Source organism: Meleagris gallopavo, chromosome 28, assembly GCF_000146605.3.
Source record: "Meleagris gallopavo isolate NT-WF06-2002-E0010 breed Aviagen turkey brand Nicholas breeding stock chromosome 28, Turkey_5.1, whole genome shotgun sequence".
NCBI classification, from domain to species: Eukaryota; Metazoa; Chordata; class Aves; order Galliformes; family Phasianidae; genus Meleagris; species Meleagris gallopavo.
In genome coordinates, this window is record NC_015038.2 from 1347256 (window position 1) to 1368213 (window position 20958).

Sequence of the window (20958 nt, forward strand, 5' to 3'; positions counted from 1 at the left end):
TTTTCCTTCTCCTTCTCCTTCTCCTTCTCCTTCTCCTTCTCCTTCTCCTTCTCCTTCTCCTTCCTCTTCCCTTTCTCTTTCCCCTTTCCCTTTTCCCTTCCCCTCTCCCTTTCCCTTTCTCTCTTCCTCTCTCCCTGGCTGATCAATTATTTAACATGTTTCATCCCAGCTCAGAGCTCCCTGAAGTGAGTTGTTTCAAATTAAATACATTTCTCTTTGAATCAACTCGAGTCCCTGGGAAATTTTTAGCTCTGCAAATGAGCTCATTTGAATTTTGGAGGTGTACCTGAAGCTGGTGCCTGTGTTTTTTCTTTATTTTTATTATTTCACATCTCATTCCACTTTGTTCCAGGTTCAGTCTTTCCCCTGCAGCAGTGCCCCATGCACTAATTTATCTGAATAATTTCAAAAGGAATGTATTAAAGTGCCCAACATGAGATTTCCTTGGAGAGCTGATGTGGGTTAACCGTCTGTATCTTATTGTGCTGGCTTGTTTGGAAGGCGTCTAACAACCATCTATTAGAGTTATAAAGCTGAATAATGACTACGGTTATATTTGGGAGAAAAAAAAGAAGAGAGAACTGTTTTCTATGAATAACAGCACTGGGGCATTCGGAGCACTATTGGCTGCATGCTTTTCAGGAGCCTGTGCTGAAAAACACATTTCTCCCTTAATAACATCTGTATCCCTTGTACGACACGAGCTTTCCCTAATCCCCTAAATACATTTGGAGAAGACAACAAAAATATGTAAGTCACACGGCAGATTATGGCTTCCCGGGATGCAAACCACCTCTTCATCTTCCCAGGCTCACAGAGAGAGAAAAGCTGCCTTTAGGAACGCGGTGCTGGCAAAGAATCGCTCTGCTCCTGCAGCTGGAGCTGGGCAGGGTGGGCACAGCTCAGGTGGAGCTCCCTGCACCGTGCTGCTCAGCTGTGCCCCACAGCCCAGCTCCCTCTGCAGCCCTCCATCACAGAGATCCCCTCTCCAAGGAGCAATTTCCCCTCGTTTTTGGAGACGGGATTGAAACAAGGTGTGTAATTCACACCTGGATCTCATCCTTTGTCACGTGAATGCGCGCCTGGCAAACCAGCTGGCTCTCACACCAGGCTGAGCGCTTCCACCCAGCAGTGGAAATGGAAATTCACCCTTGGCATTCCCCCTCACCCTCAGCTCCAGCTCTGTGGTCAGGATGTGATGGCCTTTGCACGGTGCGTGGTTAAGCAGATGGAGGGAGTTGAAGCAGCCACTGTCTGTTCCAGTCCAACTGAAGCTTTAGAGAGAGCTCATTCCTTTCAAACAGAATAATTTGCAGTTTCTTTGGAGTTGTTAAGCCAAGCTGTTTCCCTGCTTATTATCTGAATCTGCCACTCGGATTCAAAAGCTGCCTGCTTTGTTCAGCAGTGACTGTGGGCTTCCTGCCTCAGCTCTTGACAGGGAGACCAAAAAACAGAAAACGATCCAAAATGGGGCCCTTCAACCAAGGTGAACCGCAGCAGCACCAGCTGGCACACAGAGCTGCCAGCGCTGCAGCCAACACCGTGCTGTGCGCCCATGGCACTGCTGCTGCACAACCAGGAGCAAAGGGAGCAAGCACCCCGTGGTTGAGCCCCCCGCACCTGTTAAGGGCAAACAAAGCATCCCCCAAGGAATCAAATCAATGGTGCTCTGCCAGAATGCACAGTCGATGGAGCACAGCTCGTGGGATGGAAGAAATTGCTCGTCGTGCTGGCTTACGGACACGCTTCGGGAGGAAGACAGAGGCTGCACGCAGACAAGGAGTTTCACATTTTGGTGGTGAGGATGCCCAGAGCTCTGGGTGCCCCTTTCTGCCTGCTGGGGCCGCTCATTCCCTGCCCCCCCAGCTGCCAGGCTCCGAGCTGCTGCCTCCTTTACTTATTTATCCGTCCGACTCAGGCTCAGCATTGCCTTTGAAGCTCCCTTAGCTGCTATCTCTCAGGCTGGCAGAGCCGTACTGCACATCTCCTTATTTCTTTCCTTTTGATCTCCCTGAAGTGATTTGCGTTACCCCTGCCAGGCTGCCTGCCCAGGCCTCCATCTCTGCTGTGGGTTCACAGTGCTTTGATGTTTCCTGGAGCATGACTCCGACAGCTGCAGCTCTGGTGCAGTGATGGGGAGGTGGCACCGGCGAGCTCCCCATGGCACCACCGTGTGCCACAGCTGCACTGCTGTGCTGGCCAAGGAGTTCACTGCTGGCAGCAGGTCTGCTGTGTGCTACTTAGCTCAGAGAGTGCCCTGATGTGCCAGCTTACCGCTTTCAATCCTCATGCCAATATTAGCATTAAGGCTGTGCTTCAGAGCCAGGTGAGCCCCAGCACTCAGGACTCTGTAGGAGCAGCTGTGGCAATAAGGGACATACCTGTGTGCACACCCGGGCCAGGTGTTCCAGGGCCCAGGGCTAAGCAAGGGCTGCACTGTTGTGTCTTCATTTTGGGGTGTTGTGCTCCAACTCCCAGGCAGGTCAATGGGCAGGAGGTGCTGTGAGAACCCAGAGGGATGAGATGCAGGTGGTGATGCTGGTCTCTGGCAGTCCCTGCATGGTGCTGTGCTCCTGCAGTGCCATTCCCAGTGGTGCTGGGCCTCACTGTGCAGGCTGTGAGAGCTTGGTGACATCTGTCAGGACCTGTGGGTGCAGACAGTGGGTGTCTGGATGGGACTGGGGAGGGAGTACTGGACCTGAGCAGAGTGGCTGCACTGCTCTGTTCCCTGGTGCTCTCAGAGCTCTTCTGCAGCACATGCACTGGGAGAAACCGAAGCACAGTGTCAGGTGGGTGGTACTGCACATGATAACTTCACAAAAGTTGCTTCCTCCCCGTGGAGAAACAGGGCTGAAAGAGAATGGCTGAGGGGGAGAGGGCTATGAGTTAGCACAGAGCTCTGCTTTGAAGATCAGCCTGAGCTTCCCTCCAGAGGACTGAGCAGCACGTGATGTGATAACCTGATTAGCACAGGACTCCTTGCAAACGCATCTGCAAAGGGCTTTGAACTTCTGCATGGAGCACAATCAGCGTGCACTGCATAACAGAGGGGGATGGAGCACTCAGAACTCCCCCTCTGCAGCCAGCTGTGCTCAGAACATGGTTACACTTGATGAGGGAAGGTGGGCTGGGGCTGTGCATCAGTGTCCTCTTGCTATGAAGAACACAGAGGTGCCTTCAGGCTGGGGCTGAGGCAGCTCAGTCTGCGCAGCAGCCCCAGAATGGCACAGGGCTCCCATTTATCACCTGGAACACTTAAAGCAGTGCTTTTCTTCGAATACCGTCTTACGGGTTATTCATTTTAATTCGAGACATCCTTGAAGGTGAATTTAATACCATTCATACATTTTCATTTATAAATTTGTCAGTAATAAAAGTGTTGGCTCATGGGGGAAAGTAGCTGCATAATTGCAACTTACACGCTTGTCTTACTGAAAAACTGCTGGCTCAGGGCTCGCTCGCACCGCGCGCCATGCATGAAATTGCAAATAGAATTTAATTTGCCCTTGTATCCTGTAAGATCAGCTTCAAATGATTAATGCAGGAGAGAACGCTGTCAGGATTTTATTCACTACAGCCTCAAAGGAGTGCGGAGCAAAACTGAAGTGTGTAACATGACTGTGTGCGATACACAGCACTTGGAACCGCTTCCTTGCAGTGAACAGTCGCACTCCTGCTGTAGTTCAGGTGCTGAGAAGGGCTTCCCTCTGCAAGTCACTGTTTGGAGGGTTTGTAAAGGTCTCTTCAAAGGGACTCGTGCTGCTGGAACTTTGTCTGCTGCTGCTATGTCCCAGTAAGAAACGTACTCTTGTGATTCATTTCCATAGGGCTAATTTAAGGAGTGAAGATTGAGGTTGGATGTCAGGGGGAAGTTCTTTCCTATGAGAGTGGTGAGGTGCTGGAACAGCTGCCCAGAGAGGCTGTGGATGCCCCGTCCATCCCTGGAGGTGTTCAAGGCCAGGTTGGATGGGGCCCTGGGCAGCCTGGGCTGGTATGAAATGTGGAGGTTGGTGGCCCTGCATGTGGCAGGGGGTTGGAGCTTCGTGATCTTTGGGGACCCTTCCAACCCAGGCCATTCTGTGATATTCTGTGATTCTGTGACCCTGTGATGTGTTGAGAGTCATCACTGGATTGTCCTCTTCTCCAAACCACCACGGTGTTGGGTTTGTGAGGAGGTTGCGGCTCAGAAACTGTTCCAATCAGAGCAGCAATTGAGGAGTGAAATGTGGGTCGTGAGCGTTTTACTGACACTGATTGCCTGGTACTGATATGAATACAACAGAATTGCTGTAGATCCCATGTAAGCTACAGCCGTGGGCATTCCCATCCCGGGGCAGCACTCCCTCCATCCCACAGACTGATACTGCACTGGTTCAGCTGCCAGTGAGATGAGATAAATCAATGCTAATTTCATTGTATTACAACAGTATTGATTTCCTATTAAACAACAGACAAAGCGGGTTACGGCTTTAGGAAAGCTATTAGGAGTTTTAAGAAGGTTTTGTTTCTTTATGGAGAATAAATGGGAAATCAGTGCTTACCACTGCTGGGTCTGCAGGGCTGGAAGGGGGGGATGAGAGCAGCCAGGCAACCCAGAGCTCAGCGGGGCTGGGAGAATTCAGAAGAGGGATGACATAAAAGCTGGGAGAGACAATAAAAGAGCAGAGAATGAAATGGGAAGACAAAAGATCTAATTACAAATGACATTATTTGCCTTCTTATCAGCGTGACTCAATTTTATTTTCTTATTGCTTTAATCTTAAAGCCTAATTCAGTGGAACACAGTGCATAAGGGAGGCAGTGAGTGCCACCCGGTGCTCATAGGGGCAGGCTGAGGCACAGAGCCCACACGGATCCCTGGGCACCACTTCTCTGGGGCTGGATGCATCTCTGCTCATCCCAATAGGGGAATTCATCCCAGTAGGAAAGCAATACAAACTCAGGGTTCTTCACTGTCCTTGTGTGCAATGGGATCCAAAATGCTCTGGCTGTGGTGGGGCACCCAGTGTGACCCAACCTTTAGCTGAGGATGGGAGGGCAGCTTACAGAAGAGGTGGGAATGATTCTGATGTTGCAGTGTTGTTGTGCTGAGTGCTGAAGGGATGCCAGTGGTGCTCAGGGAGAAATGCAGTTGTGCTTCCAGAGGGGGCTGCGATTCTGAGGCGGTTTGCATGGATTCCAAAGCAAAACTAAGCAGGAATCCGGCCCAATGCTTGAGGACTCTTGAAAACTCTTTGAAATCGTGCTCTCAGTAGGCGTACCACCATAACGAAGTAGTAATTAGTCCAGAAAAATTAAGCAATCTAAATAGCCCAAGCAGCAAAATACTGGCGATGTTCCAGAGGGAAATGACATCTGATGTCCAATGCTGCCCTCGGTTCCCACCTCTCTGCTGCTGAACTGGGATGAGGTTGGGGCATTTCCACTCCCAGCACCACAGCCTGGAGGGGATTCCTCACCTCCCACCCCCATTACAGCAGTTGGGGTGGACATTACAGCAATTGAGGTGCAACCTTTCGTTGCAGCTCTGGCAGAGCAGGAACGTTCACAATTTAAATTGCAGCTCTCTCAGCCCGCTGGTCCATTTGTGTTCAGTCTTTATTATCATCTTACGCTGTTTTGTGATTGACTAAAAGCAGACCTGGGTTTATTTTGGGTTATATATAATGCCAGGGACACATTCCCATGCATTGATTTTTAGGCCAGCTCTGAGAAAGGCAATTCAATAGACAATTAAATTAGCAGTGGCATTTGTCATGTTGGGCTCAAATGAGATCCTAAGAAGAAATGGCCCCATTACTGCTCCGAGTTCATCACTCTGCCAAGAATATCACAGCCTCTCCCCCCCCTCCAGCTCAGGACATTCCCTCATTCCAGCAGCAGAACCCTGGTTGCCCCACAGTGAGACAGCAGAGCAGCACAGTACGATGCCAGCACTTCTTCCCTGGGTGAATGCATCTCTCCAAGCTCAGTAATGATGCAGGTAAACCCATCTAATGGCACAGTAACACCTTCCATCTGCTGTGGGATTCCAGATTTGTGGGGGCACAGCTGCACACAGAGCGTGTTCTGCAGCAGTGGCAAGTCTTGGAGATCTGGATCACTTCTGCAACAATGAATCTGTGCTAATTAGCACTAGAAATAAATGTTTATGATGTAAGGAATGACAAAAGGTGTTTATCACCAAGCTAATAACTCACTGCAGAGGAATCTTAAGGCCAAGCCATGCAATGTGAATTGAAATGATGCTCAACACGACTCACAGAGTTTCGTGGCATTAGGCAATGTGCTAATTAGACAAAGCTACTCAGTGGTAATGCCTCTCTCGTTAGGAACAGACATTGGCCATCAGCCTCTCGGAGCTCTGTGCGCTGTGCTGATGTTAACGCAGGGCTCCAGAGACCTCCCTCTGAATTATAGGTGACTGCTGCATAGAAACAGGAGCTCAGGGCTGAGTTCTGCTTCCCACCACCCAGGGGTTCAGTGCCTGAGCTGCAGCAGGGGTGTAACACCATGCCTGCGCAGGTTGGTGCATGATGTAAAAAGCTAGCAGCTTGCATCGTGATGGAGAACATCTTCATTAGTTCCGAGGGGAAAAATATGATTAAACTCAAGATTGGGCACAAACACAGACTTCTGACACTTCATTTCTTCACTATTTCGTAAATAACCTGGAGCATGAGTTCAGCTCCCTTCCCAGCATCTGCAGGCACTGCACTGAGCACTGCTGGGCAGGGCTGGCTTTCTCCTCCAGAGCTCATTCCCAATCACAGAGTTGGCTAAATCACCTTCATTTCAATAAATCTATTGCAATTAGCAGCCGCTGCTTGGAAATCAAACCACTGCTTTGTGGTTGGACCCGATGATCTTTAAGGTCTTTTCCAACCTGAGTGATTCTATGGTTCTGTGAAACTTTTCTACTACTTCTCCTTGAAGAAGAGCTCACGTCGTCCAGTGTTCTCCATCACCACCATGATTTAGAGGAGCTGAACCTCTCTATTAAGTAACATTTTCCAGGCCATGATTTCCCTCCTGATGTTTCCTGTCAATTAGCCAAAGCAATTTCCGCTGACTAATAAAGCAGTTGGTTAGGCTCATTTTCCAATCAAAACTCACTTAATTTCAGCAAATAAGAGTTGAAAAAAAGAATTGATCAGAATCCTTGCCAGGCACCAAGCTCCCCAGCCCAGGATGGTCACAAACAGCAGCAGGAGGTGCAGCGATGCTTTCTTCTCCTTATTCTTTTGGCTCTACTGGTGGGAGCAGCACCATGCAGTCACCCCAGCCCACCAAAGAGAGACGGGCACAGCCTTAAGTGAGTCCTTCACGTGCCTAACGCTGATTTCCCATTGCTGGTTACTAAGGGATGTGGCTGTTGTTTGTTGGTGGCACCTCTCCTGAATTGCTTGCTTGATAGGGAATGGGAGGAGGGTTTGTTAAGGGTGGTGACCTGGCCTTCCTTCCCAGACACAAATTCTAACAATTCATACGGTTTCACAATATGGGTCATGCACTCTCCTGGAAGAGCAGAAGGATGCTGAAATAATGGCTTTAATTTATTGTACCTTATGGATTAAGTCACCTTCCATGAATATTAACGGGACGAGCCACGACAGTTTTGAAAACACGAGTCTTAATGATTCATTTTCCTGTTGCTCCACGGTTCTGCTTTTGCTCCCCGTTAGCATGGCAGCCCTGCCCAACCCCAGCAGGACTCCCCACACCCCATCTCTGGGCTCGGGTTCAGGAGCTGAGCTCAGTGTCAGTATTCAGCTCAGTGACTCCTCAACCCCCCCCCGGGCGGAGTGTAAAGAGGCTTCAAAGGAAAACTTCAGACCAAAATCTTCCTTGCCATCGGAATTTTTTAACCCTGCAGATGCATCCCTGACTGCTAACGAGGAGCAGGAGGTGAGGGCGTTTGGCTGGGATTTTTCCTGCTGAACTCAGAAAACAGCCCTGGGGAACAACATGTAAATGTAGCAACACTGCAAAGTGTGGGAGCTGCACTACAGCGACGTGGGGATGGGCATGGAATTCCTGAGCAGCAGGCAGCAAGGTGCTTCAGCATCAGCAGTGCACACCCCACGGCTTCTAAAGAGCCCGTGCTGGGGATTCACCCCCACCTGCAGAGGCTGTGCTCTGTTGGCGCTGTCTGTTACATTTTGCCCCGCAGTCATGCAGCAAATTGCTTCTCCAGTCTCAGTGTCAGCCCCCTAAAGGCGCTGCTGACCTCACTGCCACCTCTGTGCTCCCTCAGCCCCCTGTGCTGCACGTTCCCTGTGTAGATGTTCACGGTGCAGCTGGCAATGGCCATCCCTGAGCCCACGCACATCCCAGAGCATCACAGGGCACAGTGCCAGGGGCCAACAAGCTTCACCGTGCCCTCAGACCTCAGGCTGCAGAGGCTGCCTGTCCATACAGCACAGTTAGGCTGTGAGTTCAGTCTGCAGCCAGCTGGGTCTGTTCTAAGCGTGCCTGTTTGCTTCTGAGGTTAATCCTCCAACTCAATCTGCATGGCACCCATGTGCCAGGGCAGAAGAGCACCCATGTGCCAGGGCAATGTGGCACCCATGTGCCAGGGCAGAAGAGCACCCATGTGCCAGGGCAATGTGGCACCCATGTGCCAGGGCAGAAGAGCACCCATGTGCCAGGGCAATGTGGCACCCATGTGCCAGGGCAGAAGAGCACCCATGTGCCAGGGCAGCAGGGCTTCCCCTCTGCAGCACATTTCCCTGCACAGCGAAGAGAGAGAATGCAGAATGAATGACACCGATTATCTTTCTTTCTTATTGAGGAAAATCTTTAAAAATATTCACAGCTGTGCCGAAAGCTCTCTGGATGTTCTTCCCGCGGATCCCAAACAAGAGCGGGTTGCAGAGAGCCCTTTTATTCCTCGGTTATTACTCAATCACTGAAGGAGCAGCACAGGGGAGATAAATGAGATCTCATCGTCTCCTCATGTTTCTCAATTTATTTTGTGGGACACATTTCCGCACACTTTTCTCCAGACAGCACTTTATCTCTGCTTTTCTTCCATTACCTCTCTCATTTTTCACTTACTTTTTTTTTCCTTTCAGCTCCCTTTGGTTTTATCCCTCTGCTTCTCGAGGGCATCTGATGAAGAGCACAAATAGCCACGCTGCTTATTCTGGAGTACAGCAACCCACAGTGCAGTTGTATTGTGAATATTGCGTCAGTGGGGCTCAGCTCTTGGCGTACAGCTTTGCATCCTTGAGGTGCTGAGGATTTCCTTCCTGGATGCTGCTCCATGAGCAGAGTCGCTTATTCCATTTCTGACGCTGAATATTGGAGTTGGTGCCGTGAGGACAGAGCCCAGCAAATTCTCATGGATTTTCATACACCAGCTTCTTTAATGTTGAAAAAGTCTCAGAGATCGCTGTGGCTGTGGGACACACACAGACATCTGAGCTACGGCACTGACTGGGGGCTCTGGGACACGTGTACTGTGAACACAGCTTCCAAAGGGTGTGAATCACAGCAATGGGAGTCAGATCCTACCAGGACAGACAATAACTCTACATTTGGGTTTTAAATGCCACGAATGAAGAAGATGCATCAGATCCCACTGCTAATGAATGCATTTATCTCCACATGCAGCTGTCTGCTTAATTCCAACCACCCAGGGGCAGCCCGGGCAATGGGGAGTGGGAGGAGGAGAGCATCACTGCACAGCAACCATGACCTGCAGGAAGCTGCTGTCCCTGGGAACTGCTGAATTTCTGTTCAGCCACAATTATGGACTTCCTAAACACACTCACTTTCTGTAGAGATGAGTATTTTAATTATACGTGCTGTTGCAGAGTCATGGTTTATGACTCAACGGGGGACCTCAGCTGCTGTAAATTGCAGCAGCTCCATTGAATTCAGTGCCCACCGCATGCTGCTGCCTCTCTTCATCTCCTGTTTATCCCATTACCCATCACCCAGAACCTCTCTCCCTAAAATGTTTGCATCTGCTTTAATACACAATGGCTCCAGGGGAGGAGAAGCTGCCCTGCAGAGGACTCCCCACAAAGGGACAGGGCAAAGCAACAGGCTTTGCTGGGACACACAGCTCTGCTGCCCTGGGGAGTGCTATGCCTGCCCTGTAGACCTGGAGCATCCGTCCCATAGGTGTGGGGCATCCGTCCCATAGGTGTGGGGCATCCTTCCCATACGTGTGGGGCATCCTTCCCACAGGTGTGGGGCATCCTTCCCATACATGTGGGGCATCCTTCCTGCAGCTCCTTAGCATCCTACCCACAGAACCAGGCATTCAGGCCACTGGCAGTGCCCAGCCTCCCCAAGCACGTGCTGCTTTATGGTGCACTTGTCAGTGTTTGAGGGGTTGGTTTGGTTCTGTTTTGCTAAACAGAAGTCTGTTTGTAAATGAAGCTTTCTCTTTGGCAGTAAATATTGACATTCCTCTACCGAAACACGAACCCAGTGCTGAGGGAGCCTGGAAAGCCTCATGGCTGCTGCTGGGCACAGCACATCCCAGGTACCCACTACTGGAAGAAGCCCGTTTTGCTTTCTGAACCACGCTCCTTAACATGTCGTGTTAACATCCTGCCTGCTTAATGCCTTTATTTACTCAGCGAGGCCATGTAACTACAACAGCTTTATAGCACTGATGATCCCATTTCGCTCCCTCACCGCAGGTGGTAACTGGGGCGTTGTGCAGCCCATCACATCATCACAGTGCCACTGCAGCACTGGGCTGGGCTCAGGATGCCCACACTGCCCAGCACCCGTTATCCACGTCCCACAAAGCACTGAGATGGCAGAGCAGAGCCCTGCAGCTTTACGTCGCTGCTGGTTATAAAATATTCAAGGTGAAGCCGACGGGAACAAAAATTGTTTTGCAGCGCTAATTATAATGAGGATAACGCTCAGCATAATTCTGCAACAGTATTCAGGCAACATATTAAGATCTTAGCAGCGGCAGATAAACCTGAAATTACAAATGCCTTGGGTTTAAATGAGGAAATGTTGAGTCAGTGTAAACAGAGCAGAGGTTCCACTGAATCAAGATAAATTAAAGCAGCTCACTTTCATTTCGAAAGAAAGGTCTTCAACGAGAAGGAAGAAATTGCTTTACAAAGCAGCCATGCCCAGCAGTGTGAACCTTTGAAACACAGCAAAACACATTGCTGATCCATACCTCTCCTGTTACGTTGTCCGTGTGTCCAAAGCACTTCTTGCTTCCATGGGATAAAGAGTTGTTAATCAAAAAGCACCCATGTATATCACAGATGTTGGGTGAGGATGGAGTCGCACAGTGGGACTTTGCTTGGTGGAAGTGCTGAGGACCTGAAGCAGCACTGCCTGCTCTGGTGCAGGGGTGTGAGGTCGTGTAGCACGGCACCACAGAGCTGCACTGCTGCTTGCAAACCAGCGTGCAGATGGCAGCAAACATCACAGATGGGCAAAAGTACCTCAGTGGGGGTAGAAACTGCAGGAGAAAGCAGCGGTATCCAGTCTCGCTTTTGGTCCTTGAGGCTGGGTGGCTGCTGGATGGCAGCAGGTTGATGGCAAGCAGCAAATCCAGCTCAGGCTCACACCACCCATCCACGTGGCACTGGGAAACCCAAGCTGGGCTTGGCACGCTGGTACAGCTACAGCTCTGTGCACCCCAGCAGCTCTGCACAGCACAGGGCTTGGCAGCCACACGCCGCCTTCACATCCCCTGCTGCAATGTGTTCCCCACCTCTCACACACCCCTCTGCCACAGGCAGCCGCCGTGTATACGCTACGTGGCGATGCATACGAGCACCATAATGAACGCAGCGACGTTTTGGTGCAGATTAAAGTGAAAAATTGACGTGTCCCTGGCTTCGTTTTACTGCAGCGCCATTCATTGGTGCCATCTGTCTTAGTCCTCTGTAAATGGCAGCTCTTCGCGATTGATTGACAAGGGGATAGATTTCCTGCCACCGAGTTTTGAGGCCAATCAATCACTCGTGCCTATTAATTACAAAGACCTTAAAGTTGCAGTGTGCCATTTTTTTGCTCTGTGCACAGAGTGCTGCCACTCTCCCTTGGCAGCCGGCGATGCTGCTGTGCAGTGCACTGCAGGTGGGGGATGGATCCAGATCTGCTGCCATGCAGAGCCCTGCCCTGGAAATGGCAGTGCATCCAAATCTCCTCACGTTCTGCACGGATTTGTAGTGCTGCTATGCACAGTTAAGCAGATAATGTTTTTCACCCGGGGAAACCTGCATTTTTACACTCGGAGTAATGATTCTTTATACGTGCAATATTTTCCCGTATAAAGTTGCCAACGTATGAAACAGAAAATATAGGATGTGAGATAGAGTGTGCATACAGAAGCATCCATAACTGAGGACTTCCCGTGGACTTCTTGCACTTGTCGGCATACAAAGCGGAGCTGCAGCACTGAGCAGCGGCTGCTCTGAGCCACAGAGGAACAGAGCAGTTTTGGAGGATGAGGATTAAAAAGAACCTGTCTTTGCATTCTTTGGTATACAAACCTGAATCCGACCCATCCTGCAGTGAGGTAATGTCTGACAGCCTCCGAACTGAAAGAGGCGGATATTTGGGGAGGCGCGGCGCTGCCTCAGCTAATTGCAACTCCGGCAAATGCTGAATGGTGTGAAAATTTGAAGAGCATTTTGAGGGACGTTTACAGTGCTTTATTTCCTCCCGAATGGAGAATTAATGTGTTTGTAAATTCCCCCAGCTCCAGCTGCAACGGGAAAGGAGCTGTAATATCCCCCTTGGAAATGAGCGCAGGGTGATGAATGCTGCTGCTCGGCCCCAGCCACGATGGGCTGCGTGCATCCCTGTGCAAAGGGGATGTGCAGCACGAGCCCCACACTGCTGTGAAGTAAGTGGACAGAGTTTGCTCCGCAGGAGACGTCTGTAGAAGTCATCTTTTGAGAGTTCTCTATGTGAAATGGCCCTTTGCTCAGCTCCAAGCCTGGCCCGGCCGATTGAAATTCCCAGCTCCTGCTTAGGGGAATATCTTGAAAGAGAACTCAAGGCTGCGGAGCCATCTGTGCTTGTAGGCTTCTATTTATTGCGAAATAATTTCCCACTGCTGTTTTCTAAACTGCTCTGACAGAAACAAAGCGGCCGGTTGGAGGGCTGCCTTGCTAGGCAGCAGCCTCGTGGAATTGCGGGTTTGACCTCATTTTATCCTCCGAGTATTTAGAGATTGCTTTCATGCCCAGGAACCATATGAGAAGAATATAGATTCCTTCCAGAGTACATTGAACTTGGAAACAAGAGGTGACCTCTAAAGTTGGATTCCACGGCCGCGAGGATAAAGAACTTTTCTCTTTAGCAATGAAAGGAACGGGTTTTATATCAACAAGGAAGAACAGCTGCTCGACTAAAAATAACAATAAAGTGGAAATGGAAAAGCTGCTTCCAAATTATTTCATTTTGAAGATATCATTATGCCAGCTCTGCAGTTCCCTTGTGCTTCCCATGTCCGTGTTGCTGTCTGGCAGTGCAGGCTGTGGAAGTTGGGGATGCGATGGCCTGTTGTGTTTCCCCTTTGTGAGCGGGCTGGATGAATCCCAGGCATATATACAGAGTGGGAGGAGCAGTCCTTGAGTCCTTGAGAAGGACCTGGGGGTCCTGATGGAGGAAAAACTGAACATGAACCAGCAGTGTGTGATTACAGCTCGGAAAGCAAATGGGACCCTGGGCTCCATCAGCAGAGGGGTGGCCAGCAGGGACAGGGAGGTGATCGTCCCCCTCTGCTCTGCTCTTGTGAGGCCCCACCTGCAGTGCTGTGTCCAGGCCTGGAGCCCCCAGTACAAGAAAGACAGGGAGCTGTTGGAGAGGGTCCAGAGGAGCCACAAAGATGATCAGGGGGCTGCAGCACCTCCCTGCAAAGACAGGCTGAGGGAGCTGGGCTTGTTCAGCCTGGAGAAAAGAAGGCTGCGGGGTGACCTCAGTGCAGCCTGCAGTACCTAAAGGGAGCCTACAGACAGGAGGGGAGTCAGCTCTTGGAAAGGGGAGATAACAGCAGGACAAGGGGAAATGGTTTGAAGCTGAGGGAGGGAAGATTGAGGTTGGATGTCAGGGGGAAGTTCTTTGCTGTGGGAGCAGTGAGGTGGTGGAACAGCTGCCCAGAGAGGCTGTGGATGCCCCGTCCATCCCTGGAGGTGTTCAAGGCCAGGTTGGATGGGGCTGGTATGAAATGTGGAGGTTGGTGGCCCTGCATGTGGCAGGGGGTTGGAGCTTTGTGATCCTTGAGGTCCCTTCCAACCCGGGCCATTCTGTGATTCTGTGACAGAATAGGGAGGGTGTCCAGGGTGGCAGAAACAGAATGGAGAGGTTCTGTGGGCCTTATATAAACCTCTTATCTCCATGCTCTATGGAATGGCATTGCTGTGTGCAGGGGCACTGCACTGCTCCTCCTCGCCTGCCTCAGTGCTGGCACTGCTGGGAGAGTCGGAAATAGGTCCGACACGGATGGCTCTGTCCTCCTTTGTATTTCCCAGAATAAGAGCCAATTAACATGTTCTAAAAAAGATCATGGCGGGGGGGGGGAAGAAATAAAAAGCCCTCTTGGGATGGAGCTTTGATCTCTACCTGCAGTCCTGATGGCAGAGCAGAGCAGCTCTCATCTCGTGGGGGTGTCACATCCCAGGGGACCACATGGGCCTCCATCTCTGGAGGTCCCCAGGGGCGGCGTGGGGCAGGGGCAGCTCCTCCCAGCTCCTGTTCTGAGCAGCAGTGACAGAATTAGGGACAGAAGTAGGAAATAGAATCAGGAAATAGGAGCACTCCCTGCTGAAAATAGCTCGGCAATTGCAGATGTTATATATATTTCATTTATGCAGTCTGCTGCTGCATCTCGGCTAATTGCATCCTGGCTGGAGGAGCTGAACCCGGCACGTGGGCACCACGAAGGCCCCAAATGGGAGCACTGGGGGTTCCTGCTCTGGGCATCCCTCCCCCTGCCCCTGCAGATTGTAATGGGCTTTAGGGGCACTTAACATCAGGCCATAAATGCACACCACCCAGTCACCCACCACAGCAGCCGGAGGGATGGAAGCAATTTCTGAGGCTAATAGGAAAAAAATAAATCTCACCGAATGGAAGGTGATAGCAGTGAAGTAACAAATGCACACATCTCGATAAACAGAAAATACTGTAGGGGCCAAATTGTCTTTTTGAAAGATGATAGAAAGACAAGCTCATAAAAGCACTCTCTCACCATAAGTGCTTACCCCTGGATTTAAATTAGAAATGATACCAGCACTCATTACAGGCATCCATGTACTACTGATGGGAGCTGGGAGCGTGCCCTGCCCTGGGCAGCATCCCTCTGGGTGAGGACGTGCAGGGTAGGGGCTGAGCAGCAGCTCTGGGTGCTGAAGCAGGACGGTCCCTCCATGCAGGCAGTGGTCACTGCTGTGCAACCCTCGTTACGCAAAGATTAATTTCTGCCGCTGATCTCGGTCTCCAGCTGAGGCTTAAATGCGACAGCAGGAGCTGGGCGGTGATTAATTGGTGGGAAGCTCTGATTCAAAAGAAGTGAAAATTCACCAAAGCTGATTTGAAGGAGTGAAAATCCTCTCCCGGTGTGAGGGGCAGTCCTGCACCAAACCTGGGTCTGGGGATGTGGGAGAGCCCCCCCAGTGCCAGCGATGGAGCAGCCTCAGGGCACTGCTGGGGCTGTGATGATGCTGAGTCCTGGGCCATCCCTGCTCCCCGCAAAGCTCCCTGGTATTGCGTGGAGAGCAGTCAGAGCACACAGCCCCTGCTCCGTGCTGCAGATGGGAGGAGGGCTGGGATGGAAGTGCAGGTCGTTGCACGTCGCCGTCAATTTTCATCTCTTTTTTATATGGCACATCAGCAGAGTTACAAACCTTATTACAGTTTAACAAAGCTCATTCCAGAGCCGTGGCAGCACTGCTCCTGTCCAGCAGTGGGGTGGCAATGGGCCCAGGGCTGGGAGCAAAGAGTGCAGTGAGACCCTGCCCTGAAGGGTCACCTCCTTCCCTGCAGCACTGCTGCTTTCCAAGCAAAATGAACGTATGCTCCATGTAATTATAGAAAGAAAGTAGTTTTGATCTCAGCTTCATACTTCCCAACTTCATGTGTATCATTGTTAGGTGGCTGTTTGTTACCATCAGTGTTTCAACCCAAGTTGGTGCTGGTTTGGGGTGACAGCAGAGCAATGCACCGAAAGCAAGGAGACTCACTGAGACCAGCCAGGTGGAGGAAATGAGGACTAGATGGGGCCTGATAGCACAAAGAATTACTGGGAAATAGATTTATTTCAAGGGATTACTGCCCTCTGTCCTCTGACCCCAGGAGATTGTGCAGATATTGAAGCTGTTGTCAGAATTTGCATTTCAAAGTAAAATATGCAAAAATAATCACACATTTCAGCCTCCGCAGTATTAGCAGATTAAAACAAATTGACTCTGGGTGCTCAACATTTATAGCACATCTGATCCAAACCCAGCTCCCTGTAAAAACCACGTGCATAACTGCAGGGCACGGTGCAGCCCAGGGCGCTGAGCAGCATTCCCAGGCAGGAGCTGCCCATGGGGCCCGGGGGGCTCAGAGCTGTCCTGGCCAAGCTGTGTAGGATGGTTGTTTTCTTATCTACAGCACCCAAGGGAGCCAGGCTGCAGAGCCATTCCTCGTGGCAGCAGAATTCAGAAGAGGATATTCCCTATTTGTAGGTGGATAAGCCCTGGTGTGTGGCTATGCATGGCAAGTGATGCACTCAGGTCTGTGCACTCAGCCTTTGCCACTGCCTTAACAGCAGCCTGCTGGTCTGCTCACAGCCAGCCCTGCACCTGCACCCCTTGGGCAGCTCCAATTCATGCACCAAGTTCCTTTGGCTGTATTTGCAGCCTCTCCTTCACCTTAATGATGCTCCTGCCCCAAGAAGCTCTGCCCATGGGCAAGCACACTGTGAGGACCACTCACTCAGTGCCTTTGGTCCCAGGTAGACAGGGAGCCCCAGGGCAATTTGCAGTGGCTTGGTGCACTGTGAGCCCTTCTGCTCATTGCCCACCCAGCAGTCCGTGTAGCACGGAGCCCATTCAGAAAAATACAATGCATTCATGGTAGAGTGAACCACACACCCGGTGCTTAATAATGCAAGGGCTGAGAAAGAAAGTTTATAAATATTTAAGGCTGCTTGCTTTTGGGACAGTGGGAGAATCAACCTCTTTGTTCTGCAATCGCTTCCTTCCTCTTTGCTCCCAAGCAGGTGTTAAACGAGGGGAGAGCACTGCAGCCTCGTGCACCTGGGGAAACACCTCTCTCTTGCATTGAAAAACTGAATCGCACCTGAAATGGATCATGAGCTGACGGTGTCAGCACGGGTAGTGGTGATGTTTATCCCACGGGTAGTGGTGATGTTTATCCCACGGGTAGTGGTGATGTTTATCCCACGTAGCTCTCAGGGCTAGAGAAAAGGGCTCCTGCTGTGCCCCAGCAGTGCCTGCATAGTGCTGAGAGCGATGGTCCCACTGGCTGATGCATCCCCTCCGGTCTGTCCGTGCAGAGGGATGTGGGCAGGGGCAGCCCCTGCAGGAGCAGCTCCCCAGGGCCGTGCTGAACCTCACCAAAATGTCCCTTTGTGGCTGTCTGAACAGTGACATGCAGCGGTGGCAGAGAACAGCAGTGCTGAGAGCAATGTCACAGTGAGTGAGAACAGCACGAGCTGCTCGTCATCGATACTGAGACAAGAGTGTTTAGTTGTTGCACGTGGTTAAACAAAAAGGGCACTGCCATGGAAGGCTGTCCACGTTCCCAAGGGGAGATGATGGGATGCCCTGCAGCTCTGGGCACTGTTTGGGATGTGGGTGCAGCTCTGCTTCCAGGCTTCCAGGACTGTGGGCAGAAAATCCTCACTCAGGTTTAGTAGGAAGATGGCCTAAGCCAATTAAAGAAGTGCATTTTCTCCTTTTTGATTAGCTCCGGCCAGCGTGCAAGTGCCACCAGCCCCACAGTTCATCATTTCCCAATCTAATTACTGGCGAAGAGGGCTGGGAATAAGCTACAGAACTGAGTGCATTATTAACTGCTGCACGTTGTGCACAGGACAAAGATTGGACATTAATCCTCCGGGCACCAAAGGTCTCCCCTGACCCATTCCCGGATCAAACACCGTTCCTAGAACTGATTTAATTTGGTGCTGGGTTACAGCAGGGTCCTGCAGCCAAAGGGCATTGATTTTCCTTGCAAACAGAGTGCGTGGGGGTGCACAGAGCCTTTTCAAGGATGGGCAGGAGGGGCTGCATGGCCCCCAGCTCACACCCCATGCTGCTGCTCCCACGCCCTCCCTGCCTCCCACCCCCTCCTCAGGGATCACAGGGATTAACGGGGATCTTCCTTCTTGCTCGAGAGGATTAAATGTGTTATCTGCCTGCAGTCATTATGCATTGTGCTTTTTGTCTTAAAAGAGCTTTCATTTTTGGAATATCCCTTTTTCAGCCGCTCAGAGTGGGATGCAATGCATGCCCCCAGGGAAGCAGAGACCTCTGGAAATTGTCGTTCTCTCTCTGCTCTGATGGCAGTGAAGCTCTGGGGTCAGCGTGGGACGATACTGAGGGTCAGAGCAGTGTAGGGCCTGGCCTGATCCCGTGCACAGCTCCCGTGGAGCACTCACCCTGCCTACGGGTGCCAGCTCTACTCTGGGTCCTCAAATGCACCATAATGAGCAGCAGGGGGTGGGAGCGTAGGGAGCCCGGCAGGCGTGTTACTGACTGCACAATTAGCAATGAACAACTCCCTGATGATTGTTAGAAAGTCCTAAACCAGCTAATGGGGCCCGGGAAGGCGAAGTTCATTGAAAGTACAAAGCATAAAAGAGCAAAATGCAAGCTGTGACATTCTAAATGAGGAGGCAGGAACACGGCACTCTGCGAGCGGTGATGGCACTAGAGTGCTGCGGGCACTGCACGATGGGGATGTGCTGTGCATGCAGAGCGGGGCCCATCCCAGCACTGTGACATGGTCACACTGCAGCCACCCCAGCACTGAGCTCACTGCAGGGCAGGGGGATTTGGGGAGCTGCTGAGAGGCTGATGCGGTGCCGCATTGCAAACTAGGAGATATAAACGTGGAAACGATGGATGTGCACGTGGATTGTTTTTCATTCCCCTCAGCAGCCTTAAGAAAAGTGTGGGCAGTGGGTGGGTGCTGTCAGGATGCTGCTCCCTGCATGAATCCCTGCATCCCCCCAGGGCTGAGTGGTGGGGAGGGGGGAGGAGGTGGGAGCAGGGAGAGCCCTCCCAACCTCCCATCTGCCCCAGAAGCACTGCCCAGCTCCACACATTTATCCTTTATTACGACTTTCATTCCACTCTCTGGTGGCACCACTCCAATTTAATTAAGCAAATAAATAAAGCGATTAATTTAGATGCCATGCACTCCCCTGCACAAGCCCTGATAGCGCTCAGGGCTGCTGGCTGGGCAGGAGCTGCTTGTCCCCAGCTGTCCCCTCCGGTGCCAAATTGCAGCTCCCCATTGGGCATCCCTCTGGTTCCTGCAGTGCTGCTATCAGGACTGCAGGTGATGGAGGGGAAGTTCAGCCACGGCCTGAGTGCTCCCATAACCCCATTTTTTGCAGGCTCTACGTTGTGCTCAAGGTCTCCATGCTCCATGCATGAGGCTGTGCTTCCCTGCTGCTATTGCATCCCAGGGTGGGGCAGGAAATGCACTTTGCAGCTCAGAACAGGCGGTGTGCAGCAAAGCAAGGCACAGCACAGCACGGGCTGAGCAGCAGGATTCAAGGAGATGCAGCAATGTTGACGATATTAAGCAAACCCAAGGACCTCAGCTAGAGGTGAAGGCAGCAAAAAGAAGATCAATATAATGTCTGAAAGGTACCAAAGGGCAATTTAATTGGGTGTTGTGTTTGATAAATTATTTGTAAAGTTAAGCACACGGTGGGAGCATCGTAGCCCTGCACAGGAGCTAAATGAGTCCAGCAGCACAAATTGAGCCCAGGTGATTAATGGCTGTAAGCACCCTCGGCTGAGCTGACACGGCACCGGGACTGCAATCAAAGCTGGAATGTATTTAATTGGGTTCTGTGCACATCCCCTTGTTTGGAACCGGTTTGGGAGCGATGCTCATTGGAGCAGGAATGGAGGAAGGGACGTGGCCCTGCAGTGACAGGCTGAGTGCAGTGCTATCTGTGCCCTTTGCAGCTCTTTTTAAGAATGAATTCCCTTCAATCCTCCACCCCATCCCATCTCATTCCCAACATCACTGATTCCTCGTCAGACAATATAAATTAACGTGAGCCCACCACTCTCTATCCCATTATCCTCCCCTCTCATTTTGTGAATTTTTAAATCCACTTGTTAACAACCTACTTAGTTGCATAATTTCACCATAATAATCCATGCCCCCTGGCCGACTATGCATTAATTTGCAGATAATGCTCTGCAACCTCCAGTGTATGCAGTGCTGGCGGGGCAGTGCTGGCAGAGGAGGATTCCTGGCTCTGACTGCTGGGGGCTGCAGAACAGAGCCGGGGGTTCTTTGGGTTTCCCCAGCTCCCAGGTGAGGTCAGCTCAGTAAGGAGCCCCCAGCCCTCCGCCTCCATCCTGCTGGGGTTCCCTGCCCTCATCCTGCTTTCATTCCTCCTCTCTCGTCTCTCTCAGGCCCCTGCAAGCAGCACTTCTTTACCCAGCCGCCCCGTGTGCTGATCCTCCTTGTTCTAATTCCACGGAGACACGCCGGGAGCGCCGGTCCTTATTTTTACTCCTTTTTTTTGTTTCCTCTGTTAAATTCTGTGGCTCAAGAAAAGCCGTCCATTACTCCTAATAACAACAACAAATTAACAAGAGGTCTGTTAGACGTGGTCTGTTCCAGCAGGCAGCGTTTTACCTCAATTATGCTGATGCTCTAAGGCTGCGAGCAACGCAAAGGAGAGGGTAGAAGGGCTGAGAGCCCCGGGGCCGTTCGCTTGGAGAAGAGAGGCTGGGGGGGGAGGTG

The 20958-nt window shown here is 51.2% G+C and overlaps 1 protein-coding gene across 1 annotated transcript in view; it reads left to right on the plus strand.

Moving 5' to 3' along the window:
• The window catches only part of LOC116217479 (zinc finger CCCH domain-containing protein 18-like), an 18058-nt gene extending 6234 nt beyond the window's left edge, over window positions 1–11824 (plus strand). The window contains exon 3 of the mRNA XM_031557012.1: window positions 11735–11824. Within this exon, the coding sequence (XP_031412872.1) occupies window positions 11735–11824 (90 nt within the window). The remainder of the gene's footprint in view (window positions 1–11734) is intronic.
• The last annotated feature ends 9134 nt before the right edge of the window (window positions 11825–20958 follow it).